The sequence below is a fragment of the Ursus americanus genome, chromosome 31 (genome assembly GCF_024610735.1).
Source record: "Ursus americanus isolate L20-20 chromosome 31, mUrsAme1.1.p, whole genome shotgun sequence".
NCBI classification, from domain to species: Eukaryota; Metazoa; Chordata; class Mammalia; order Carnivora; family Ursidae; genus Ursus; species Ursus americanus.
The window spans coordinates 24,130,468-24,157,840 of NC_142157.1; the positions used below are offsets into that span (position 1 = coordinate 24,130,468).

The 27,373-nt window shown below is 43.5% G+C and overlaps 1 protein-coding gene across 3 annotated transcripts in view; it reads left to right on the forward strand.

The window, feature by feature from the left end:
- The window catches only part of FAM107B (family with sequence similarity 107 member B), a 234,473-nt gene that overhangs the window by 187,891 nt on the left and 19,209 nt on the right, over positions 1-27,373 (forward strand). The window contains exon 1 of one of the 3 annotated variants that reach the window (XM_045788143.2): positions 13,777-14,097. The exons of the other annotated variants lie outside the window; for them this stretch is intronic. Coding sequence (XP_045644099.1) covers positions 14,049-14,097 — 49 coding nt within the window. The 5' untranslated portion in view covers positions 13,777-14,048. Of the gene's footprint in view, positions 1-13,776; positions 14,098-27,373 lie in introns of those variants that run through there. 3 annotated transcript variants of the gene reach the window in all.

Below are 27,373 nucleotides of genomic sequence, written 5' to 3' on the forward strand. Positions count from 1 at the left end.
CATGAATCCCATGCCTTTCCTGGTGTCCTCTTTGGGCTACTTCTTTCTCTCTCCTTCCCTTTGATTAAACTTTTTTTTTTTTTTTTAAGGATTTGATTTACTTATTTGACAGAGAGAGAGAGACAGCCAGCAAGAGAGAGGGAGCACAAGCAGGGGGAGTGGGAGAGGAAGAAGCAGGCTTCCAGCAGAGGAGCCTGATGTGGGGCTCGATCCCGTAACGCCAGGATCACGCCCTGAGCCAAAGGCAGTCGCTTAATGACTGAGCCACCCAGGTGCCCCTGATTAAACTTCTTGAGAGGATAGTCTCCTTTCTGGTTTGTACTAGTTATCCACTGCTGCATAACAAATTACCATAAACTTAGTGGCTTAAAATGACATACATTTCTTATCTCACCATTTCTCTGGGTCAGGAATCCAGGCACAGCTTATCTGGGTTCTTTGCTTCAGGCTCTCACCAGGCTGCCGGCCGTGTATGCACAGGGCTGCGGTCTCATCAGAGGCTCAACTGGGGAAGAATTGCTTCTAAGCTCACTGAGGTTGTTGGCAGAATTCATTTCCTTGCAGTTGTGGGACTTAAGTTGCCCTCTGTTCCTAGAAGTCTCTTGCCCTTGCATGTTACATGGAGTTCCACTGACTTCATGGCAGCTCCTCACAGCTGGCAAGAGAGAGACTGCAGCAAGATGTAATCATGGGAGTGGTATTCCATCGCCTTTGCCCTATTCTGTTGGTTAGAATCACAGGTCCTGTCCCCACTCAGAGGTAGGGGATTATTACAGGGGATGAGAGGTGGGAGATGAGGTTTGTGTGGGCACTCTAGTCTTTCTACCACACACCACCACATGTCTCACTGCCCAGGAGAGTTTTGATTAATACACACACACACACACACACACACACACACACACACACACACACATGCACCCTGCCCTCGAGCCCCTTCTCCTTTTCTGATTAATGTTAAACTTACACTTAAGATCTGTCCTGCCACATGTCCACAGAGGGCTGGCCGCTGGGCCTATATTTCATCCCAATGATCATCCTGATGGATGGCTGCAGCCTGGTCTCAGGGTTTCCCGGCCTGCTTCTGCTTCATTAGTTAGCATATTAACCTCGTGAGAGCAGGAGCTTTGTTTTGTCCACTGCTTTATCTTTGGTGTTGAAGTGTTGGGGCATCTGCTACACACTCGATAAATATATATTCCAATGAAAGACTTTTTTATATTCAACTTGATTTTTTAAAGTGCAATCATTTTCTTTGTAGAAACTAAGTGTTATGGAAGACTGGGGTGATGGCATAGTAGTATCGTAGTTCTCAAGGTACTAGGAGTATCTATAATGCTATAATAGTTTTGGGGCTTTGGATTGTTGTTGATTAGAAAGTAACATTGTAACAGGAACTAAGTGTTTGTTTTCTTATTTCCATGGAGTTCTGGGTGCTATTGTTTGGAAAGGTGTATGTGTGTATAATTTGGTCTGTAGGATTCACAGAATTGCCTTTGTAATTTTGGTAAGAGGAAGTAAAAACAGATGTCAACAGTGTGTTATCAGGTACCATCATCTGAATCACTCTGTCCTTACCCCAGATGTATTTTGATAATTTTGTTTTGTTTTGTTTTATTGTGTTTAATCAGCAAGTGGAAGGTAATTGTCTTTAAAGATCTACATCTCTGACTCTCTGGGGTCCTGTTTTCTTTGCACAGTCTGCTGTAAGAAAGTGTTTGGCAGTAGAATGCTGAAATGATTAAGTATTTGGGAGGCTAGTTATTTAGGACTCAGTGTGGGCCAGGAGAGGAAGGATTCCACCCAACACAGACATGACAAATCTCTCAAAGGTCTTGGAGCAATCTCATTTTAAGCAGAAATCAGTCACAAGCAAAGAAGATCATACACGAGCTTCTTTGTTAAAGAGCGCCTTCATTCTACAGCCCAGGATTCTCAAACTTTTTGATCTCAGGACGCTTTTGCGCTGTTAAAAGTTGTTTGAGGGTGTCCAAAGAAACTTTTCTGTTGTAACGTGTATTGATATTTACTGTGTTAGGACTTAAAGCTCAAAAAAATAAAAAATGTACTTAAAAATGACAAAGAACAATGCACCCATTACATTTAACAAAAAGACCATTTGTAATGAAAATAACTTTTCTGAAACAAAAAAAGTAGTGACACGAATGAGATTGTTTTACATTTGTATAAGTCTCCTTAATGATTATTTTTTAATGAAAAATAACTATTTTCCAGTCCCCCCCCAAAAGAAAAATTTAGTCAGAAGAGTGGCACTGTTTCACATTGTCTGCAATCTGTTTCATAACCAGCTTTAATAGAAAGTAGCTGGGTTCTCTTGTCTGCTTCACCCAGCAGTGTGTTGACAGGTTGGGTGGAAGTGTGCAGAAAAACTAGTCTTGCTCAGATGTGTCATTGCAAAAGGTAGGAGCATTGAAATAACCTTTTCAGATAATTATGGGTATTCTTCTTTGATACTACATTAAAATATGCCTAGTGGTAGTTTTTTAAAGGTTAGGCACAATGTAGATTCTGAAACCATAACACAGATCTTTACTGAGTCTGTTACTTTAAAATTCATTAATTTATCTTGCATTCTGAATAGGACAGAAGAGGAATGGTTAAGGCAGTTACCAGACATCTGTGTAATGGAATATTATGCAACCATATTTAAGCAGTATTTTTATCACAGATGAAATGCTTATCATTGTAATAAATTGTCCAATGATCCTAATTTTGCTAAAGAATGAAGAGGTGTGTGTATTAATTGAAAGGAAACTATAGCAAAATATGGGTCTGTTTAATGATGCATTCATGGATGATATTTCATTTTCTTTATACTTTTCTATATTTTCCAGATTTTCTACAGTCAGCACATTGCTTCTAAAACCAGGGGGAAAAGTTTTGTTTTGTTTTGTTTTTAAATAGAGAATAAATATGTCTGTTAAACTATTTCCCTCATCCCAAAGCCACCTTTTATAAGAAGAACCCCAGTATTTCCAGTTGGAGTGGTAGCAAGATCCATTTCTTCCCCTTAAATTTTTGTTTAACAGACTACTATAACTTTTCTTTGGCTGTTTTAAGCCTCAGAACTTTTCCTCTGTATTTCAGTGGCAATTAGTTGGTTTATTAGAGAAACTTTATTCAGGAATTATTCAACAGAAGTTTTACTTGTTGAACGTTATAGCAGGGACATAATTTGCTTTTTCTCATTTCTGTTACGTCTCAGGCAAACACTATTTCTTATCTAAGTAGAATGGCAAAAGGATCTTGTCCTAGGTGATCCAACTACTCCCACAGTTGAGAAACATCCTGGAAATCAGCATGTAATTAACCTCTCATTTACTGCCTCTGAGTAGTTTGTCAGTGTTATGTTTGTCGTATTTTTGTCTTTAGGGTTTTATGGCTAGAAGTTGAAGTGGCTTCAGAGAAATGGCAGAGGGCAGCCCACATCTGGGGATTAGTTCCCTGCTTGCCCCTGGATTTAGAAAGGATCTCTGCTCACTATTATGTCCCTGACATTGTATTGTCCTAAAATATTGCTGCTTTAAGCTTTTTTGTCCTCAGTCTGTGGACAGGAATCCAAATCTGCTGATGGTCTGTTTTTCTGAAAATGGAGGACCTCATCCTGTTGGCATTCTTTTGGATTTATGTTCTTTATGATATAATTAAGTGATTATTACGATGTCTCCAGAAGCTACAATGCATCCACAAAGCAGGAAATTCACAGTTTTGCATCCCCCACTTATCATCTTAAAGATGAGAACATCCTTTTGACATTTCCAGCTGAGCATACAGTTCTGTGGTTTTAGTTAATGTGTTAGTGACGGGCAGTGTTTGCAATCTTTCCCAAGACTGTTTACTAAGGCACAACTTGCTTTGAAATGTACACTGTGATGAGAAACTATTTAATTGCCTCTTCTACTACTGTTTTACATTAAAAGACCATTCTATCCTCTGCCTAAAACTGTTGAGAATATTCTATTTGGGGGCATCCCTAATGGTTAAAGCCATCACTAAGTTTGGAAATTTTCTGATTTCCATCAGATTTTATGAGCTGATCATTTTGGAGTCTAGGGAATGCTCTTCAAATATATAGAGTGCTTTCTTCACTTTATTATTGAAACCACTCTTTGCATTGAATTTATTTTTTGGATCTGTCCTCATTTTTGGTATAATAGACCAGACTTGGAAGGATCTACAGATTCTAAGGAAGGAAGGACGTTACTATTACGGTATTACCATGACCATAAACTTTGTAAACTGCAGGGGTGCTTTACCCCTGTCTACCGGTGGTATCATTGCCACACTCTTGTTCCTGACCGCTTTCCCGTCTCACCTCCCACCTGCTCCCGCTCCCAGTCCCTCCTGGCTGTCTGGTCTCAGCTTTTGCACCTGCCTGTGGCTCTGCCTGGCGTGGAACTCTTTCCCCATGTAGTAGCCTTGTTGGCTCCCTCACTTCATTCAGCTCTTCGCTCAAATACCACTCAGATGTCTGCTCTTTCCTTGATGCAGTCTTCTCTGAATACCCAAACTAGCACCGCCTACTTCCTTACCTGTGTGTGTTTTCCCTAGTACTCACTTCCTGTCTGATAAATAGGTACCTTTCTATTTTCCCACTGCCTGGCCCCCAGCCCCCATGTAGGCTTCATCAGGGCAGGGGCTTCGTTTCCTTTGCTGCTACTTCTATACCGTTTGGAATAGTGTCTGGCTTTTAATAGACATGAAAGAAATACTTGATGAATTTACAGAAGAATGAACTCAGCAGCTTCTGTGTTGTGGGCTGCTGTGAACAGACTGTATTTGTTTCCAGGTGTCATACCTCCTTTGAAAGACAGGGAATGAAAGGCTTGCTGTGTTATACCGTGATTCAAGCTGTGCCAAACACCGTGCCTGACAAACAGTTGATGGTCACGTGTTACGGAACAAAATTGCACATGGACGGCCAGATAGTTGTTTGTTTATGCTTGTGTCTGTCCGTGGCTCCCAGAACCCCAGCGTGCTCTGCAGATGGTGAAAATGGAGCATGAAAAAACCCAGGAGGTTGGTGGGAAGCATTTTTGATTTTCTAATTTGTAAATATTTGGGCTTTGGCATACTTCGACCTGATTTTTTAATGGTAGGAATGGGAGTGTTATGCACCCACTTTGATGAGGTTCTTGTTGAAAATACTCGTGTGTCAGATATTTGTTATAGGCTGAGTCAGAGTTAATGACAGCTGTTTTCTCAGTGTGCCTCAAACAGTTTCCATCTGTGCCTTACTCCTTCTCGGCGTCATGCCACACCTGTCTTACCGTGTCCTAAGTAAACCACATCTGGATGCAGAGCCCCGTGTTGAGCTGTTCCTCCTCCCTAGTTAGCCTTCTTCCCTGCCACGTACCTGATGAGTCCTCCTGGATTCAGTCAGGCTGGTGTCTCCACTATTTCTGTCCTGTCTGGGCTCTTGGTGCCCCTTAAAATATCCTGCGTGGTCATTGCTGAGTCTGCCTGGCCAAACCCTTCTTTCAGGGCTTGTCTCAGTGGAGTGCGCACACTGTGACTAGTCTCTGTTTCTCCTCCTATACAGTTTACTTCCGGACCGGTATGTGATGTAAATATATTATGTATCTTGGTTTAGTTTTTACAAAAAGACTAAACCCTCTTAAAAGGGAGTCCTTTAAATCTTTTATATCCCCCAAGCCTAGGACAGGCAATGGAAAAAAGAGAAAATGGGAGACTCAGAATGTTGATGGGACAAACTTGACTTTGGAACATTCCAGTCACCCTGTTTGAGGATGTGGGGCGCATCAGGGGCACTGAGAAAATAGTGTGTGATTAGCCGTTGAGTAGAGCAATGCGGTGGGTGGTGCCTGGTCTGCCGGCCGAAGTGCTACACAATGCGACACTTTGCTGAGGACTGAAAGAGAAGCTGGGGGCTGAAAGGACTTGAGTTCAGTAAGACTGATGGAAACGGCTGGGGGGGGATCTTTTTAGCTGCCCCCCCCCACCTTTTTAAAAATAGGGTCACTTAAATCTCGCCCGTGGGAAGCTCCTTGAGGGCGGGGCTGCCACGTGGTCTGCCGTGTGTCTGTGGCACTCAGTGCTGGCACAAGAGGTGCTCAGGGAAGGGTGGATGGATGGTTGGTTGGTTCAGGTGGTTGGTCTTGGAGATGGAGGGAGAGGAGACATGCGGACTCATTGGTTCTTCCAGTCCTGACCAGCCTTCCCTCTCTACATGTTGTGGCCCAGACCCTGTCGGAGGTGTGGCTGACCATGGTTGATTCTCCTTCCGTGGTTCTCTGCTGGAGCTGGGCACTGCTATTGTGTTCTGAAGTTCCATGGGTGGTTCTGATGTGCAAGCCCGGGTCGTAAACCACAGCTGCGCAGTGTTTGAAGGAAAACGGAGGTTCACATGTAAATAAGCAACGTCAGCATGTCCTGTTGGGGGTGGGTTCTTTTGCTGCTCTTTAGTTAGAGCCGTACAACTCAGTAGTTGAAGGGATTCCCCCCCCCCCCCTACATCTTCATCTGCTACTTTGGGCTTCCTTTCACATTTAGCTCTTGGCAGCTTAAGAATTCAAGCTCCTTGGGCACACTTTTATTATACCTGGCAGAACATATTATTAAGGTGTTGAAGTGTTTTTAAAAATTCAGCACCGAAGTGTAGGTGGTCTCCAGCTGCAAACACTGGATTTAGCATCTCCCTGCTCAGGGCCCCTCCCGTAGCCCAGTTTTCCAATCCTCCCTGTGCTCTCCCCAGAAGTACAGCTGTGAGCAGCTTGGACCCTGGGTTCAGAAACGGAGGACGATAGATAGGAAAATCACAATCAGGTGAGTGGTTGCTGGTTGGCCAGCTTGATTTCATTATCATCCTGGATACTTCTTGAAATTTCCACCTAATTTTGGTCATTTTCAGGCTGTGTAATAATTCAAACTACTTTGTGAACAAATGATCTTTTATGTTATGCATTTTAGCATCTCTAGGAAGGTCAAGGAGTTATTTACCTCTTCTTATAGATGGAATAGTTTAGGTGACTTATTTACCTTCTGACTGAAAGAGCTAGAGAGAGCAAATTGGAGTTTGGAAAGGGATTTGCTTGTGTGCATGTAATTGTGTGCTTAACACGCTTACGCGTGCACAGGCTGGGGCAGAAAGTAGTTATGGACTGTGTGATGAATTCCAAAGCATAGAGATGCATATCAGGGAGGTTCAGGGAAGTAGGAGGCCCTGGGAACAGGGAAGGCAGGCTGGAGGAATTAGGATGGAATTAGCTGGACTGTAGCCGGGTGGGTCAAAAGATGAATTGTCTTTTTTCCCCTAAAAACTTAACAAATGATGGCATGGTTCCCAAACAAGAAGAGACAGCTCTACCTTGTCTCTCTTTCCCCTAGGAGTGGACTGCTCTAGGAGGGACAGAAGATGGGGCAGTAGTGAGGAGGCCAAGTGCCAGCAGCACCCCACCCGGCTGACCCACCTCTTCCTGCTGCATGACCTTGAGCTGGTTGCTAAGGAGCTATGCATCAGCTCCTGCTTGGTCAGTAGGCAGGAGAAGACCTCTCGTGGAACTGTCTTGGAGGTTACATGAGATGAAACACAGTGTTTGATCGGTGCCTGGAACATTTATTCAGTGCTCACTTACCAGTAGGAGGAGGAGTATTTCTATGGATTACCTGAGAGCCAACCATCACTGATAATATAGTTTCTATTACAAATTCCAACTGATTTTTTTAATGCCATTTTAATCAGGAGATTGCAGTAGAGCACAGACCCAACCAAGAGTGGGTATTTAGTAGGGAGAAATAGTGTAGAAATTAATTTAGCCCAATACCAATGAATAAATGTTTGGGTTTTTTTGGCACCATGACCGATTTAGGACAAATACAAATGTTTATGGGCTGCATCTCTTCTCCATGCAAAATTTATTGAGATATTGAATTGCTTTAACAAATGATAATTGAGCATTTAGTATATTCTAAGCCCTGGAGATAGAGAAGTATACAAGAGAAAGGGCCCAGGCCCTCAGGTAGCTCCGTATCTAGAGGGGAGATGATTGAATGGCATGTATCCAGAAATAAATAAAGAGTTCCAGATTGTGAGAGTGGGACGCAAGCTCAGGACAGAGACTGACAGTAGAGGGACCCTGGTTCGATGGGGTGCTCTGGAAAGGTGACCTCTGGGTAGAGGTGAAAAGGGCGAGGATGAGCCATTGTAGAGAGAGGTTGGGGGGGCTTGGGAGGGAGTGCTCTGGGGTAGGGGAAGTGCGAAGACTCAGCCAGGTGAGAAATGCAGGATGGCCAGTGTGGGTGGAGTGCAGGGAGCAAGGGGAGGGGAGAGACTGGCGTGTGGGGAGTAGGCCCTGGTCTGGTCAGGTAGGGAGTGAGGGCTGCCTCCGGGGGTTCAGAGAAGCTATTGTGCCAGGGACGTGACCTAATTTACATTTTAAGATAATCGCCTGGGAAGAAAGTCCATTCTTAGTGCAGGTGTCCTGCTTTGACGTTTGTCTTTTTAATAATGAAAATGTCGGTCCTGCCTTTTTTTAGCCATGGAACTGTTGGTGTCTGGGTATGTCTGCGAAGTGGCAGGGCCAGAGTGGCCTTCTCAGATTTTACCCTGAAATTGCCTTGCAGCCAGGGAAGCCAGGCTGGTGCCTGTGGCCCAGACACAGCCTGCAGAGTCCCGTCGAGAAGGACACACAGTGGGTTGCTAATCAAGCTGGAGGTTCTGTACGGCTTTGGCTTTGTTGTGTCGAGAGCAGAACTCTCTGAGTCAGGGCCGTGGCAGAGAAGAATATTGTGACTGGGCTGGTATCTGGCATGCTGCGCGCTGACTGGTGTATTTCCTTCTTCAGTCCCAGCGTCCTGGCTGAGCTAGGAACAATGCAGAAACTGTCATCAGCGCTGGTAGATCTGTGCTTGGGGAGGAGTCATCAGGGACTCCTTGATCGTAGGTCTCCGATATCAAATTACCGACTTTCAAATCAGTCAGTTCTGATGACACATAGGAAGGCCATTTTAAGGAATTGTTATTAATCAAATAGTGTTTTGTTGTTGTTTGCATTGAGTATGGAGAAAGGAACCTAATGCTCTGTTACTGCAATTTGCTTTTTCTTGCCGCCTGATCGCCTCTGACTGTTGAAAGCCCCAAGGTAGCAATGAGGGGCTGCATTTCATACTCAAGCTTTAATATCCATTCCTTATGGGTCATAGATATTTTAAGGGTCACCCTATTAATTGTATAATAGCTGCAGATAGGTAAAGAGCAGATTTCTCACGTTTCCCATTTTTGGGGGATGGGGGGAGTGTGTGTGGCTTTGAAAGACCTGTGTCATGGAGCCTTTGTTGCCCAGTGCAGTGTGTGTGTGTGTGTGTGTGTGTGTGTGTGTGTGTGTAAGGAAGTCTCAGGTTTAGATCAGACTGTCCTGACTAGTGAGAATCTCTGATCTCCTGGTTTGGGGCTCACAGGTGAGGAAACTGATCCCAAGGGGCATGGCCATTTTCTGAATGTGCAGAGCCTGTGGGGTGACAGCTTTGGGAATAGGACCTGGCATTTCTGAGGCTTGGGCCTGTGCCCCCTGACAAAGTGTGTTTAGTTAATTGTAAAGGAAAGGGTCAGTAACAGATGTAAAGAGGAAATAATGTCCAGTTATCCCAAGTCACAGAGTCGAATCTTTCTATCTCTGCAGTGAACCATTTTAAGGGAAAACAAAATTTGTTTCTTACTAATGAGGTAAATAAAATTTATTTTAAAACACGCATGAAAAGCAACATAACTATGTTAAAGACAAAAATAAAGTCTAGGATACTTTGTGCATTTATTTTATAATCAGGCATAAATGATAACTTCTGTAGGAGTGACATTAATGATTTTAAGCTCACAGTGTCATTCAGTACTTCATTTAATTAAAATAGTAGACGTATTTGTAAACTACTTTTGTTAGATAATACTATTTAATCTGGCAGTTAGTTTCATAGTTAATTTTTTTCCAGTCTAGAAGCAAACATTGTATCTTTTTTTATGTTAGTCACCATACAGTACTTCATTAGTTTTTGATGTACAAACATTGTATCTCTTGAGATTATTAAATAGCTTTATAGTAACAATGTCTTGTTTTCTGAACATTCATAAATTCAGTTTATGTCATTTACGCTTCTCGGTGCTTTTTTTCCAAGTCAGACTTACTGGTTGTGTTCCCCCTTGGTTTGGCAAGCTAGTGATATCTTAATACTTGGAAGGTGGTTTTTATAATAAGAAGTGATAGATGTATAATGCTAAACAAAGAGGTAAATTGCTAACTACCAATCTGAGCAGCCTTGTTGTCTGCTGTTGCTACAACAGACAGTTGAGTCTGACATTAACAGCATAGGAGCATACATACTCACACAGTTACTCTCTATTTGTTCTGAAAAATGGCCTGATTCAGTAATTGGGTGATGGTGTATTACTGGCATGTCTTTCAACAACTTGGTTCAATTGACTTGATTGCTGTATTTTGGTTAGGTCCATTGAACAGCCTGTGAGTGCCTCTGTTTACCCACTTTTTTGTGTGTGTGAGGAAATGGAGGGGATGGCATTTGCCAACTAATGTGGACAGGAAAGAAAGGGAGAATGTAACCCTATTTTGAAAAATTCTGTCGACACTTATTAGCTAGTTGGTACTGGTACTTCCTGTTTCCAAAACTGATGTTAATGCAATCCTGCTTTGCATTGTGAGGTGGTTTATTGCCCTCAGCAGAATTCCTGGCATATTTGAGGCCCTGCCCTCTAATTTCTGCCAGATCCCCAAGCCACAACTGGCCCCGTCCGTCCCACTCCAGCATTACCCAGCCGAGGCTCCCTCCTGCCTTCATTCTATTGGTGGTAGAGACCTTCCTTGCAGAACCCTGTTGATTGTTCCGGCACACTCCTGCTGCCCGGAGTCCCAGCCTCTGTGGCTCAGGGCCTGTCATTGTCTTGGCTTTGAATTAAGCCTGACAACTTTGCCCTGTCTTACAAACATCAGATACCTCCCTTCCTTCCTTCAGTAAATATACTCATGATACGGCTTATATTGCTCTCCCTTGGGTAGGTATTTTCTTAGGTCAGTGAAAGGTATGTGCGCGGGGAGGTGTGTTTGAGGGGTGGGGCCGTGAGAGGGTAGAAGAAGAAAAGATGAAGTTTGTGACTCTAAACAGCAGTCAGCCTACCAGAGACACTCCATGCCCTGTGCTGGTGGCGGCTGTGTCACTGGATCCCAGTGCTGATGAGTCCTTATCGGACAGACTGGAGGTGTTAATCCACATAGCAACCCTGAGAGGGAAAGATAAGGAAACCAGGGCTCAGAAGGCAGCCCCCCGCAAAGGTTGTGGGATGCGTTGGGCTGTGTTTGAACTCTGGCCTTCTTATGACTAATTGTATGAAACTGGACACGCTTCTAGGCTCTCTCTGGTCCTCAGAACCTACCTCAGAGTGTTGTGAAAATTCAGTGAGTTGGTGGGTGTGCACATTTAGGACTGTGCCCCACCCACAGCTAATATTTATTGAGTGATTATTTTAAGTGCTTTTACTGTTGAACTAAGGTCAGACAGTTAATGTGTGGTAGAGCTGGGTTTGAGTTTCTTAGACGCTAAAGCTTATGCTTCTCTATTGTTCCATACTACCTTTACTGTTACCTTATCTCTGTTGACCAGGAAGAAAAATAGATCAATTTTAATTTCTCCCTCACATTTTTCTGCCCAGTTTCCTGTGTGGTGGGGCTAAATGGCCTTTGTTTGGTTCCAGGTACCTGGGACTAGAGCCCTTCCTCTTACTCATTGTTGACTTAGCTCCCTGGGTGGAATTTTTGTTCTGCTTCTTAAAAGATTATGTAAATAGAATTATTATTTTGGTATTAAGAAACATTATCTGAGTTATACTGTCATTTTTTTAAAAATAGGCAGATGCCATTCTAGTTAGTTTTAAATATTGATGTACTGTATAATTTTATCTATGGATAGAGAAATTATGGAAACTGCTTTTTAAAAATATTTTAAGAAGGGGAGGGGTGCCTGGGTGGCTCAGTCGGTGAAGCATCTGCCTTTGGCTCAGGTCATGATCTCAGGGTCCTGGGATCGAACCCCACGTCAGGCTCTGTGCTCAACAGGGAGTCTGCTTCTCCCTCTCCCTCTCTCTGTGTCCCTCACCCCACTCATGTGTTCCCCTCCCTCAAATAAGTAAAATCTTAAAAAAATATTTTAAGAAGGGGAGAAAATACAATATTTGCTAGGTCATCTCATTCCCCACGTTCTATAATAAGCAGGGAAAAAGACTTACCTATCAACAGAATTCTCTTAGGTAATCTTTAATTTGTATTCCTTTACTCATTCACACACAGCTAGAAGGATTTGAGGTTATTTTTTAGGGACTGGAGTAAGGATAGTTTAAAGATTAGATGGAAGAGAGGTGATGACTTTAGTATCAGCAATACTAGCCCAAATAAAACTTTTAAAAGGTAATGGATTTTAAGTGTTTTCTATTTGGAAGGGATGATGACAGTTGGCATACAGCAGCTTATCCAATTTACATTTTCACTGGAAGTTTTCAGGTGCCTTCTCTCGTCTTTAGAGTGCTGCTAAGTTACTGTGGCAAGTTTAAATAAATGAATCAGGGCAGGATTTCTCAAGCTGTGTCCATTAGTGGGTCATGAAATCAATTTAGTGGGTCAGAGCCAGCATTACAAAAAAAATGAGACAATGCAAATATCAGAGTGTATATAGTAAAGATGGTGTATTGCTTCTGGAAACTTCTGCTTTAGCTAATTTTAGTGCAGGGTGTTTATCGGGTCACTGAGTGTAAAGAGGATCACAGACAGAAGTTTGAAAGCCATTGATTGGAGGTATTTTAGAGTTTATCAACTCCAGAGCAAGTCCGATGGTGCACAGAGTGCTTATAATCGTCTTTAACATTGATTTTTTTTTAAAAAGATTTATTTATTTATTTGACAGAGAGACAGCCAGCGAGAGAGGGAACACAAGCAGGGGGAGTGGGAGAGGAAGAAGCAGGCTCATAGCGGAGGAGCCTGATGTGGGGCTCGATCCCAGAACGCCGGGATCACGCCCTGAGCCAAAGGCAGACGCTCAACGACTGCGCTACCCAGGCGCCCCTTAACATTGATTTTTGTATATTGCTATCGGATATAAGGAAATTGCGGAATGGTAACAGATCTTTTCTAGAACTAAAATATTTTATAAAGCAGAAAGAAGGCTTAGGACTTCAATTCTGAAGATTCACGGATGAAATTAGGAAAGTAAAGTTGTTAGTGTCCTTCCTAATTACTGTGTCACATGCACCATTGTGTTTGTAGATTTTGTACTATAAAATGAATTTTTAAATCTGAGATAAATTTCGCTCTCAAATACTTGGAATCTTGTTCAATTTGACAGTTGTAAGATTACAAACTACAGAGTATTTATTTCTAGGTTTTGTTCTTTGACCCCTGAATTACCTTGAAATTTTTAAAAAAGAAATCTCATTTTTCATCGCCCTTCAGCTGCATTTAACTTTGAATAATAATCTAAGTAGGTAAAACTGTCCTATCCTTATTAAGCTTTTCAGATTAGTCTTTTTTTTTTTTTTTTTAAGGCATAAGGGAAGTAGTATCATGGTACATCCGTAGTTTCTTGTTATAGAATGATTTTATAATTGTTTTTCTGGAAGCAATTAATGATTTCCTTTATAACCAGCTGTAAGTAAAAGACAATTTTCATTATGAATGTGTTGACATGTCATTCGTCCTTGCCCTTTTCATTTAATTAAATTACAGTAGCTACTATTTGTGCGGATTTTAAAACAGATACTGTTAAAGTTCTGAACTTTTTGACAGGAGCTGTGAGAGAAGTCAGAGTTGATGGGAAGTTTCTGGATGTTGAGTTCTTGAGTAATGAATCCTCTTGCAACAAGAGAAATGAAAACATTTAAAACTTGGGTAACTGCGGGGAGAGAGAAGCAGAGTTCTTCATTTTATATGGAAGTAGTGTTGGGCAGAGCATTTACTGTTACTAGCCTGCCCTGTTCTTTTACTTAATCACTATTGCTGCTGTAGGATTTAAGTGGCTTGATGGAGTGGCAAGATTGGGGAAAACATCATTTGACTGTAGTATTATCAGGTGAGTAACAGATTTGATTGAAATGCCAGAATGAGGAGCCTGATGGAGGATATGTTGGGACTTGGGGCACAAGTCCTCATCCTTGGTGACTGAGGCCCTGAGACAAAGTGGTAGTTGGTTTGAGTTTTGCATACTTGCATGGGGGGAAGAAGGAGTGATTCACTTTGAGAGAAAACTTGAGGGTGAAAGCTACAAAGTAAATAGGAGACTTGAAGGAGTTATAAATTGGTCTTAAAAGCATCCTGTTTGAATGAGAATGAATGAAATCTCTCAACTTCTATAGGATCAGGATTATGACTTACGTATCGATTCCTCACTACTAAAATTGAGTGTTTCTCTAAGGCCTCTATTCCAGAAATATATGCATTTTTGAAATATTGAATATTTTCTAAAACAGTGAGCCTCCTTCCTATTCCAGTAAGAATAAAGGCCATTACACTTTTTAGACATTGTGGCACCTGAGGTCTGCTAATGCGGGCTACTTGTTTTTAGGCGTTCACTTTCCTGTGTTCCTGGCTTGCCAAGTAGGTTGCTGTTGTTTTTTTCCCCATTCTCATTTTGAAAGTTTCCCTCTGTACATAGAGATAGTCAAGGCTTCGGTGTAGCCCTGCGGGAGACTGGGTGTGCCTGTGAGATGGGTGACTGAAGTAATGGCTTGTGGGAAGTAAGAAGCTTCCTGGAGCTGGGGACACTGTGTTTTGTTTTCCTGTGACTCTGCTATGGGAAATAGCAAGGTCTGGTGTCTTAGAATGATAGGCGTCCAGAGGGATCTGAATTAATGTGCAGAGTTCAGGCAGAGAAAGTTACCAGAGTAGTTGAGTCCCTTGTTCCAGGGCTCACACCCACTACAAATGTGTTTACATTTGAACTCTTGCCAAACTGCCCCCCCACCCCCGTTTGAAAAGGGAGGTTTTGTGTAGATGGAAAAGCTAAGGATAAAAGCGTTTCCATTAAAAAGTCTCCTGTCTTTGTTGCTTGTTGTGGCTTTTACTACCGATGCCCTGAGGGCTACACACTTCCAAGAAATTATTGTTGCTGGGGTTTCCCTTTCAGCTTTGGAGCCGAGGTCCAAAGTAGCTAAATGACCTCACCCAGAGGGGCCCAGCGAGCCTCTTGTCAGGAGTCTGGAGTGCCTTTCAAGACAGTTGAATCGAGGATATATCTTAGCTCAGGCTGCCATAACAAAATACCATAGTCTGGTGCCTTTTTTTTTTTTTTTTTTGAGACGACCACGGTGAGCAGGGGGAGGGGCGGAGGAAGGGGAGGGAGAGAACCCCAAGCAGTCTCCACACGGGGCTCAATCCCACCACCCTGAGATCATGACCTGAGCCAAAATCAAGAGTCTGTGCCCAACTGACTGAGCCACCTGGAAGGCCCTACAGTCTAGGGGTCTTAAACAATAGACATTTCTCCCTCACAGTTCTAGAGGCTGGCAGTCCACCATCAGGGTGCTGGCTGATTTGGTTCCTGGTGAGGACTCTCTTCCTGGCTTGCAAATGGCTGCCTTCTTTCACACTCTCCTCACATGGTGGGGTAAAGAGAGAGCTCTGGTGTCTCGTCCTGTCGCAAGGACACGAATCTCACGTGGGGGGTCTCACCCATGGCCTCATCTAATCACCTCACAAAGGCCCTACGTCCAGGTGCCATTACTGTGGGAGATGGGGCTTTACCATATGAATTTGGGGGGGAAACACGTTCAGCCCATAAGTCTGTGTGTAACAGAAGTGACAGAATTGACTGTCTACCCAACAGCCCCTGCTCTCGGCTCCTCGCTGCCGAAATGCCTGTTCCCATTTTCCCAGCTTCCTTTGTGTCTGGTGATCACATGACATCGTTCTGGCCAATCAGATGCAAGCAGCCCCCCCCACCGCGGGGGCTTCTGGGAGTGACTTCCCCCAGAGGGAGAGACTTCTTAGAGGGGGAAGGCGTACGCAGTTGCCTTTCCTCTGGGAGCTGCTGTATGGGGCTGCTAAGGCAGGACGCAACAGCAAGAGCCGAGGTCCCTGATAACACCACTGAGCTCTGAAGCAGCCCTGGACGATCTGACGCCAGGTTCTTGTGTGAGTTAAAAACGAGCCCCTGTGGTTTCAGCTGCGTCTAGTCAGGTGCCGTCACGTGCGTCCCAGAGCGTCCTCACTGATGTGTGTAGTCCACAAAGAGAACCATGAGTCGGAGGGGGGTAGTCTTGAGAGGAACCCGTCTCTGAGACTTGCCTGTACTGCTCCCCCTCCCTGTGTTGACTGTGTGTACGTGTCTTGTCCGCCAGCTGTGAGCTCCGGGCGTCAGGGACCGCGTCTCGTCTCTGGATCTCTAGGGCCTCAGCCTAGGCTCACCCGTAGGAGGCACGTGGCGAATGTTCAAGTACACGAAAGAAGGTGCTTGGCTCTGGTCTTGCTGGCCACAGTGGGTTTAATAGTCCCGTCTTGGTTTTAGTGTCTTCCAAAACAAGACAGGCTAATGCTGCTGTTCGTAGAAAGCCCGTGAGGTAACCTGAAGAGAAGTAAGTGGGAAAACAGACTTTAATTAAAAGTACCTGGGCTGTGTAAATAGCTACTCTCTGGGGTTTAGTTAGAGCCAGACAGTCCTCTGAAGACCCAGACGGAGACATAGCCCCATTTTTATTGCGGAAGCAGAAATCAAATAAAAGTCAACTTCTATTCTTATAATTATGAAACATTTTAACTGCTCAGAAAATACACATAATTGTAACCATTGTTTTTGGCATGAAGTTCTACCCCCCACTTTTTTTTTGAGAGTGAAAAATCAGATTTTCCAGACAAACTGTATCAGTGAAAGGGTAAGTTGAGTGAGTGGAAGCCAGAGCACGTTCTTCCATAGAAACAAATCTGTTTGACACACAATATGGCTGAAATTTAGCAGATTTGAGATGAAAATGATAGCATTACTGGCTGTTATTTTATCAGTATGGAAGCCGACCCAGAAAAGTGATGTGAGTTTGTGGGCATTTTATTTGAAGTTCTTGCTACTTTACCACATGTTACTGGTAAGTTATTAAGACAAAAGTGTGTTGAATCCTATCAGCCAGCCACCACCAGGAACAGGTGTAGTCAAACCCAAGTGTGGTTCATTTAGCTTCGCTGTGGTAGGTGAACATATCCCAGAAGGTTGAAATTCTCTTGGAAAGCCGAGTTTGAATTGTGCTTGAGCTGGGTGTTTTGAAGGGATTGGGGTAATGCGGCCAGACCTGGGTTGGATGTGGGCAGGAAGCAGGCACAGTTCAGTGCTGGGGTATATTAACAGTATTTATCTAGGAGGCAGGAGATGAATGTGGGGTTAGGGCTATCACTTAGTAAAAAGGTAGCAGTCGCACCTGTTAGATCAGAGGGACGTCTTGTTCTGAGGGCATTGTGGGCTCATCTGTGTCCCATTCTGAGCATTCTTTATGTTCCAGTGGCAATATTGGGGATGGCTTGTAAGGTTGGTCTTTTGTAGTTGTCAGTAGGGCTGATTTTCACTTTTCCAGTAGTTTTTAAATTTAATTTTATCCTGAATCTTGATGCTTGAGGAGGGGTAGGATTTACCAGAGGGATGAAATGGTAAATGGGGAGTCAAATGGGGGTGTCTAAAGTCACTGTGTCTGTGCAGTCATTGGTTTTTGGTGGGGTTTTTTGTTTTTTTGTTTGTTTTTTAACATTGTAGTTGTTTAGTGCTAATATCTCACGTTTTGTTTTTGTTTTTGTTATTGTTTTTGTTTTTTTTAAAGGGCAGGGGCGCCTGGCTGGCTCGGAAGAGTGTGTGACACTTGATCTCAGGGTCGTGAGGTTGAGCCCCGTGTTGGGTGTAGAGATTACTTAAATAACTAAAACTTTTTTTTTTTTTTAAAGGTCAAGTTGATAGTTTTCTCCTACCTTGAGAAGCTTTTTTTTTTTTTTAATCCTCAAAATGAATTTGTGCTCTTCTGGAATTTGGCAGGATATAGAAGGATATAGAGTGTGGTGCTGTTATTAAAGTATACTTCAAATTTAAACATATTAGCATCTTGAAAGATGCTATCCAGTTATTGATCAAGAGATGATGTTAATGGCGGTGCTAGAGATTGTGCCAAATGAGTAGAAAATGTAGAAAATCAACAGAGAAAATTCAGTATCGTCATCAGAAGTGAGAGAAGTGAGAGAGCCAATGTGGAACGCCACAGTGGGGACCAGTCAGATATTGGTGCCAGTCCAGGCAGTGTCCCTTTCTTAGCCAAGTGAACTTAGCCAAGCCATTTCATTTTCCTGGGCCTCAGTTTCCTCATCTGTAATAACAAGGAAGTTGAACAAATGGCCTCTACGCTCCTTTAAAGTTTCTCTCCCTAAGTCCTTTTAAAGATAGCCTTCTCTTCTGAAAATATTCGGTTGGTTAGTTGGGCCAAGTCATAAATTTTATGAAATTATTATTCAGCTCCTGAAGACAGGACTGTTTGAGCACTTTGACAGCTCGTCCAGCTGGGTATTTTTTGTAGTCTGTGCAGTTTCCTTCCTCTGAGGAGTGATGAGGCCTAAATCAGCCACCCCAGTGCCACCCCCTTTGTAGTTTCCTGACATGAATGACTGAGGTGTTTCTTCCTAGAAAATAACATACAATAGAAGTGCTGAGGGAGGCCTCTTAGGAACTTGCAGTTTGGGAATAAAATCTGGTAGCATTATTTTTCAAACTTGAATTTTGTGAATATAAAGTAGTATAGTATAAAAATATGTGCAGATTTTGAAATAATGTAGAAACCGGAAGAGTAAAAAATTGATTACAAGTTACATCATTTCAAAAATGGTAAGCCAGGTGGTTTGTAAAGTGCGTGTGTCGGACTGCCACATGACCGCTTCATCTTAGCTGCCAGTAGACAGGCCTTCTGTGTTTAGTCGGTATCATGGCTCGTGGTGTCTGTCGCTCGTGGGCATTGAGAATGTTTCTGCCAATGTGGACTGGTGTTTGATGTGCACTTAAATCTACAGATCTTTTTGTAGCCTTCAAAGATGTCAAGCAGGTGCTCACCAAGAGGTATGTCAATGGTGTGCCAGTGATAGTGCCAACCCCCCCCCCCCCAGTCAGTAGTTTTGCAACAGAAGTGCTAAAACACAATGAAGAAGACAAACCAATAGGTGGGATGCATCATGCTGTTCATATAAGGGAAAGACCCTGGAGCATACTTCCAAACACGAGTTCATCTGGAGAGGCTCTAGAGCAAAGTGGTGAAGAGCGTGGACTCTGGAGCTAGCTGGGTGATGCTGCCCACTTATTTGCCTTTTAGCCTTAGGCGAATTACCCAGCTTCTCTGGGCCTCAGTGTCTCTGTCCCTCTGATAGGGTGAATTTCAGTATCTTACCTCAAAGGTGTGGCACACAGTGAGCATGAAAACAGACCACTGGACCTGCCCGCAGCAGTTCTGATTCAGTAGCTCTCCTCCTGGGCATTTGCTTTTAGCAAGTTCCCTGGTGGTGCTCATGCAGCTGGGCCTTCCATGATGTTTTGAATAGCTTTTGTACATGCAGATGCACATACTAGAAAATAGGGGGCATACTATTTTGGAACCTGATATTTTTCTCCTATTTGATATATGGTGAATATTTCCCTTTTTATTGTTTAAAAATGTGATATTTAAGCTGCATTGTAATCCAGTATTAGATATTTAAGTGGTTTCCTTTTTTTTTTCCATTATCATAGATTGTAGACAGATGTTCTCATTCTTGTCTGCATCTCTGATTATCATCTTGGAGTAAATTCCTAGAAGTGAAATTACTATGTTCCAGGGTGTGTACACGTTAAAGCCTTTTGCCACAGTTTGCTAGCAAATGCTTCAGAAAGGATGCAGCAAAAATTTATCTTCTGACAAGTGGCCCATGAGAGTAGATACTGATTTTCTAAATGTAAGGGAATGAGGAGAAAAAACTGTCATTAACTTCATAAAACTTATAGGTATTTGGGATTTGGTGGGAATAAGCAAGAAGAATATCTACGGATTTTTAAAGAAGACAAAGATGTATAAAGAGAAACTAAGTGGGGAGTAATAGGGTGAAATGTGGCATGAATCTCGGGTAGTTTTTAGGATTCTGATGAATTTATTCAATTATGGTGCAATATATACTTGATATAGGAGACTTTATGCAAAGAGGAATAAATATTTTTTTATTTACCCTATATGGTATACATGTGTTTCTTCACTATGATATCTAGGAGCTCCCCTGGATTTGGAATGTTGGTTTAATAAAATCTGGTCCATGCTCCATTCCCAGGTGCACGTCTCTAGCTCTCAGCCACGCAGTTGAGACTCTTTAAGGGGGACTTGGAGTGAAGGGGGCTGCATTTGTGGAAATTCAGTATCACTACCAGAAAACCTACTCACTGTAGATTTCATCTGGAGAAGTCGCTGGTTCTTGGGAACAGGGGTGAGTTGGAGTAGAGGCAAGGTGGGGTATGTGTGGAATATCAGAGGAGCACCTTCCTCTGGTCCATCTGGCTCTAATGTTGGGGCCAAGCTCTGCAGCTCTTGGCTATAAGCCCCTGTGGTTGAGAGCTTATCTAGCTGGACTCTTCTGTATTATCAGAATGTTAGAACTAGTAAGGAATCTCAAGGGTCATCTGGTCCAGCCTTCTCTTTTTACAGATAAGGAAGTTAAATAATTTATTATTTTCAATTAAACTTCACCTCATAAGTTTTTAAAATCAGATCGTCAACCCTGGAACAGAATCGACTGGTTATTCTCTCCTTGTTCTGGAAGATCTAAGCTGTGGAGAACTGAAGTGGCCGAATGGTAGACAATAAAGCACATGGCAGGGGTGACTGTGGTCCTGTGGCTCAGCCCTTGGACACTGAGCTGATTGAAAGTAAAACCTGCACTACCCCTGAGTCGCAGGAGCTTCACCTATGCCTGTCTTCAGATCTCTACACTCTCGTATGCTGCCCAAGGGCTTCAAAGTCACCTTGGCTATAGGGTGGCTCTTTTCTTGTACCAGCCCCGTGTTTTCCAGAATTTACACATACTAGTTTTCTTTGTGCAGTTCAGAAAAGTGGCTTTCTTTTTTCCCTTTCAGTAAACACATGTGATAGATGCTTCTTTTTAAAAACAACAGTTGCTCTGAACACAAACTGTGCCTGCTACCACTGGGTGACACTGTTAGACCACAGAACAGTCTTCTCTGGGAAAAGCAAGGGTACTTGAACTTCAGATCTCATCACATTGCTCTATGTAGGAGAGAGAGAAGCTCAGAGTCACTTAATGGTCATGTATCAAATGTTATTTGATAAGTGTAATTTATCTAAGGCAATTTTAGGGCCAGTGACTATAAGGTAATCAATTATTAAAGAAATCTGTTAATTGGACAACATTTCAGTTGCTTAGAGGTTTGCAGATTAATGGGCTGCGTATTAATGAAATACTAATTACTTTATGGGAATTTTAATATAAGCCAACATACTAATATTTATTTCTCACCAGATAACAATTTGAGTTATCTTTTTGTGGCAAAACAGTCATTGCTTACACACAGCATTTAAGGTTACGGACTTTTAGTGAGTGTTTTATTGGGTCATCTTGTTCAAGAGGGAGCATAATCTGGGGCGCCTGGGTGGCACAGCGGTTAAGCGTCTGCCTTCGGCTCAGGGCGTGATCCCGGCGTTATGGGATCGAGCCCCACATCAGGCTCCTCCGCTGTGAGCCTGCTTCTTCCTCTCCCACTCCCCCTGCTTGTGTTCCCTCTCTCGCTGGCTGTCTCTCTCTCTGTCAAATAAATAAATAAAATCTTAAAAAAAAAAAAAAAAGAGGGAGCATAATCTGCTGGGTTAGAGTAATGGACATTTGGTTCCTTGTACTGATCTGTAATAAGAGAAGAGACTTGCCTCTAACTCATTCTGGGCTCCTTCAAAATCAAATGAGGGTGGAGAATGTTTTCAAAGCAAGGGTTGACCACCTCTCCCGCCCCTCCCCTGTTTGCCCCGCTTTGTAAATCTGAGCTCTGTACTTCACTTGACCTGCATATCACCTGGCCAATTTTGGTTGAACAATATATAGAAAGCACCCCCCGATGTTTCTGGGGATGAGAATGAAGTAAGAGTCAGGCTTTTCCTTTGTGAGCTTAACGTGATGGATAAGAAAACTTCCAATACAGGGTTTGGGTTTTTTTAAGATTTATTTATTTGAGGAAGGGAGAGAGAGTGTGTGCGTGCATGAGCATGAGTCGGAGGGGCAGAGAGAGAGGGAGAATCCCAAGCAGACTCTCTGCTGAGCACCGAGCCTGACATGGGGCTCTATCTCATGACACTGAAATCCTGACCTGAGCCGAAACCAAGAGTTGTACGCTCAACTGACTGAGTCACCCAGGTGCTCCCAAATATAGTTTTAATAGAAGTAGACTTCAGTAGCCTAAGAAGAACATTAACAACGTTCTGTTGGGTTAGCGGGGAGGGATCCCTCATAAGGAGTCAGGAAAAGCGTCGTGAAAGGAGCTCCTTTATTTGGACACTCTAATCCGTCAGTGTTGCCCCCATCATTCAGTACATTTTTATTGGCGTGGCCGTGGTGTGACCCAAGCGTAGTGCTGCGCATGCAGTAGGGAGTGAACCTATATCTGTTGCTGACCCCATGGTCTGCAGCAAAGGCACAAGGAGTTGTTGGCCCCAGCTTTCTACTGGTTCTTTTGCATTATGTAGTCACTGTGTGGCTTCCTTTCCTTCTTATGGCTTATGTTTGAGGCATTGTGCTAGGGGTGTGGGATGGTTTAAGTCAGAGTTCTCTTCGCTGCTGAAGCGATGAACATCTGTTCTTGAAGGGAGATATGGATATAGAGGAAAAATTAATTCATGATAAGAGTCAAATTGGTGGGAAAAGGGGGACAATGAGTAGAATTGTCTGCGTTAGTCCAGACAAGAGGAAGCTGGCTCTTGAGAAGTGGCTGTGGGAGGATTCGTGGTGAGGTCCGCTTTGAATTGGATGTTTGCGAGGTGCCTGGACTTTTCACCGGCTTTGATGATGGAATTTCACCTGGGAGGAAATCAGGAACAGAGGTGGAGATAGGAATGTGTATGGGTTTTGTGTGGACTGGTTTGCCCGAGTAGATGGTTTACGCTGGAGAGTGGGAGCCAGAAGTTTGCAAAGGTGCTTGAGGGCCAGATTGTAGAGAACCTTAAGAACTAGGCAGAAACTTAAAATTTTATCCTGGTGTGGCAGTGATATTTGGCCTGGCAGTTCTTGATCTGATTAAATAGTCAGTGCATCGGATTGTCTGGGGTGCAGCTCGATCAGAGAGAAGAGTGACTGGGAGGGGTGGAACCCGGTGAAGAGCCAGCTGCTCGATCCTGAGACTAGGGAATGAAAGCGTGGACTAGGATTATAGCAGTGGCAGTGGGTGATGGTCTCAAGGACATTTTTTATGAGAGAGAACCTTACTGTTCGATTATGCATCAAGGCTGAGGGCTAGGACATTGCAGAGACATCATCAGTTTGAAAGGTGCCTGGCTGATGGCAAAATGAGGAAGTTACGGAAAGGCGATGGGGTTGTTTCTGACAGTTGGAAGAATGGGGTATGAGGTATGCTCTCTGTTGCTATTGAAAAACAGTAATTTCAACTTAAATTTGCCTGGGATGATTTCCACTAGAGTGTAAGGCGTCTGCCCTCTCCTGTTTAGTGTTCTGTCCTTATTTGGCCCATAGGGGGCACTCAGTGAACGAACCAGTGAGGCTGAGCTCAACTTCAAACATGTCGCTTCAGATGTGAAATATCCAGTTGGCACTTGGAGTTTTTGACCTGGAGCTTGGGAAGAAAGGAACAATCGTTACATACACCTTAGAAATGGCTCACATAGCAGAAAGGCCAAGGGCATGTGGGCTCACCAAAGGCAAGAAGATAGGGCTAGGGACCTGTTCCTGGAGAACAGTGGGAGAAAGTGGAGGGAGGAGGATGCCTGGGCAGACAGGTAAGGGAGAACCAGGAGAGCGTTGTCCAGGGGCCTGGCTCTCACATTGAGGAGGAGATGGACAATGGCTTTGAATTCCAGGGAGAGATTGAGGAGCAAGAGCCCTGAGGAGAACCCCTGTATGTGGACTGCAAGGCAGATAGGGACCTACTGTGCAGGCCGTCGATGATCGCTGCACAGAATTGGTTTTCTGGCTGCCTCACAGATCACCGTCTGTGTGGACAGACCTGAGGGCCAGAGCACAAGGCCTCTTACTTGAAAGAACATCGGTCTGAACCCCTGGTGCACTCAGCCCGGGGTATAGCAGCTGATAAGGAGGCCCACTTCTCAGGTTGAAATATCTCTGGATTAGAACTTGAGCCCAGCCATTTTCTTGTACTTGGTGGGTCGAGAAACCATTCTGTGCTTTTGTGCTTCGGGTAGGACTAGGTAGCTGGGACATGCTGAGCGCAGAAGCATAGCACTCTCTGACATGCTCTGTGGTATGGGCTGTTGTCATGTGGCTATGCTGCGTGTCACTACCCTTGGCAATGACGCCAGTCACTAGGTTGTCCCTCTCCTTTCAGATGTGTACTGCTCTGGGCCAGGGCTGAGGAACATTCCCCTCCCCCCAGTCATTCACTACTCACAGAAATGGGGTAGTACTGCAGGCCACCAGGGAATTCTAGAATCTGCCCTGGAGGTACAGGGAGGGAATGTGCAGAATTCAGGTCTTATCTGAAGGGCCACGGGAGGTTAAGCAAATTGTGAATGTCAGTAAGGTTGTCTTCATGTTTGAAGAGTTTAACTCTTTATATCTGGCCAGACTAGGAGATGTTATGTTTTTGTAAATCCCTTATTTTTGTATAATTGCTCTGTGCTCAGAATAGTTATTTGCAACAGATTACTGGGAAATCGGGGAGAAATGGCCACCCAATTCTGCAGATGAGAAGACTGAAAAGCATAGTGATTGGGAAATTATCTGGATTTTCAAGGCCTTGGCAGGCTCAGGCCGTAAGCTCCACTCTGTGCTTTGTCATCTGTCAGGGATTTTCATGGTCCCCTCCATCCTCTCCCCTCTCCCATGTCCCTCTCTGTTACCTAAGTCCAAACTGGAAAGATGAGCAGAGCAGAGACCACGATTGGGTTTATCCATTAAACTTTGTCTAGACTAGTATACTTGCACTGCATGGCCATCCGTTTTCACTTTGAGAGAACATTAGTTAATGGAGAGGTAGATTAATGAATTAATTTGTTGGAACTATTTAACTGTCTAATTTATTGAACGGCTGCTGCAGGGGCAGGTATGGTGTAAGGTAGATGTTTTTTGTAAGTTTTCTTTCATGCTTACAACCACTCAGCAAATGTAGGTATGTGAGCTCTGATTCATTGTTGAGGAAATTAAGACCCAGATTAAGTAATTGATACAAAATCATCTAACTGGTGAGTGACATAACCAGGATTCTAATCCAGGATAGGTGGTCTTCAAACCTGGTCTTCTTTTCCGTTATACTCTATTACTTCTCATGGACTGAACAAGGTTTAAAATGGTTAAAATAACAAAATTCTAATAACATAGCAGCAAACAAATGATCTCTAGATAGTAATTTTAATAGCTATTTAATATGAACTGTATTTAACCCAGTATACTGTACATACAGAGAAGGGCATAAGCCACAAAGCTTGAAACTGGTGAATTTTCAGAGTGAACAAACCTGTGTAACCAGGACCTATATCAGGAAATAACATTATCAGCACCCCAAAAGTCCCCTTTAAATCCCCTTCCACTCCCAGCCCAATCCCAAGATGCTCTTTATCCTGACGTCTAACACAAAGATTGGTTTCACCTGTTTTTGAACATCGTATATGTGGAATCATCCAGTATGGACTCTCTTGTGTCTGGCTTCCTTTGCTCAATACTGTATTTGTCAGATTCAGCCTTGCGGTTGCCGTCCGTTCATTCCCACTGCTGTGTAGTAGTCCACGGTGTCCGTGTGCCACAGTGCATTTACCCACCCTACGGATAATGGACGTTTGGATCACTTCCAACGTGGAGCTGTTAAGAATAGCACTGCTGTGAGCATGCTTATAAAAACCTTTATGTGTTTTCAAGAAAATGTGTCTTTCCCGCCTTCTCTCCTCACTTCAACGTGATCTTCTGCAAGATGTTTTTGGTTTGGTGTTATAAAGCTATGATGTTAGAAAGCTTGTAAAATCTTTTCAAGAGATAGAGAAAATCATCCTGTTAAAGTGAAACGCATTTCTTCCCCTCATTATCCCAGTCCAGAAGAATGGAGTGCTCAAAGAGCATCCCTTTGGAATCAGACCCAAGTTCAAATCCTAGTCCCGGTCTTCAGTAGCTGTGTGACCCAGGGCAGCACTAACAGTGTTACTGTTACTTAGTGTTATTTATTGCCGGTGACAGTGCTAATAACAGATGATATCTACTGAAGGTTTATGATTTCTAGTCACTGCCTTTGGTATATATTTCACATTTACTCTTCCTAACAACCCTAGGAGAAAATCTGCCATTTTTTTTTTAAACTAGTAAGGTGACTTGCCCAAAGACAGACTTACAGTAAATGAGAAATCTGGAATTTAGACCCAGTCCATGTGATCTGGAATCCATGTTCTTGAAGCTGTCTGAGCCTCCTTTGTAGGCCACAGGGAATAATAACCCCCACCCCCTAGGGCCTCATCGAGGATTAAGTGATGGGGAGAAGCTTAGGTATACCTTCTAGGGCAGATACATAGGGGCTCCAGAACGGATTTCTTTTGTGGCATATCTCTGTGCTTTCAGTGTGTACTTCTGCTAACAGTGCTGAGGGCCAGGGTGAGGCTCAGTCCCTGCTCTTCTCCTGGTTGTTAGGAAAATGGACACCTAGTTATTTGTGGAGCTGTCGCCACCTTCTGGTTGGTCTCGCCTCAGCCAGACCAGCTTAGCTTTGATAATGGCCTGTCTTCCTGATGTTTCTTGCCTCCTTTCCCATGTTCTAAATATAAAATATGTGCCTTTTTTATAAGAATACATTTTTAGGGAATGAAAAAAACTGATGAGAAAATGAGTTTGGTATTTTCCCAAGGGCGTCACCGTTTGGCATTTGTACAGCAGCATTTTTGCAGCCGATTTATTGAGAGTTTGATGTGGTGGCAGGAGTGGAGCGGGCAGCACTGAGAAGCCATGTTTCTGTGCTTGTGCAGATGGCTTGCTTGGCCGTCATTTCCAAGCCTTAGTTTAGGTTTGTGGCCACAAAGTTCCCCTGGGCTCTCGTCTAACGCCTTTGGGTACCAGATGGCGTCACTGTCCCTGATGAATTTGTAGGTTCGCCTCAGGGCCAGGCCAGTCAGGGGTTTGTCAGTGAAACCCTTGGCTGTTGGGGAACAGTTCTT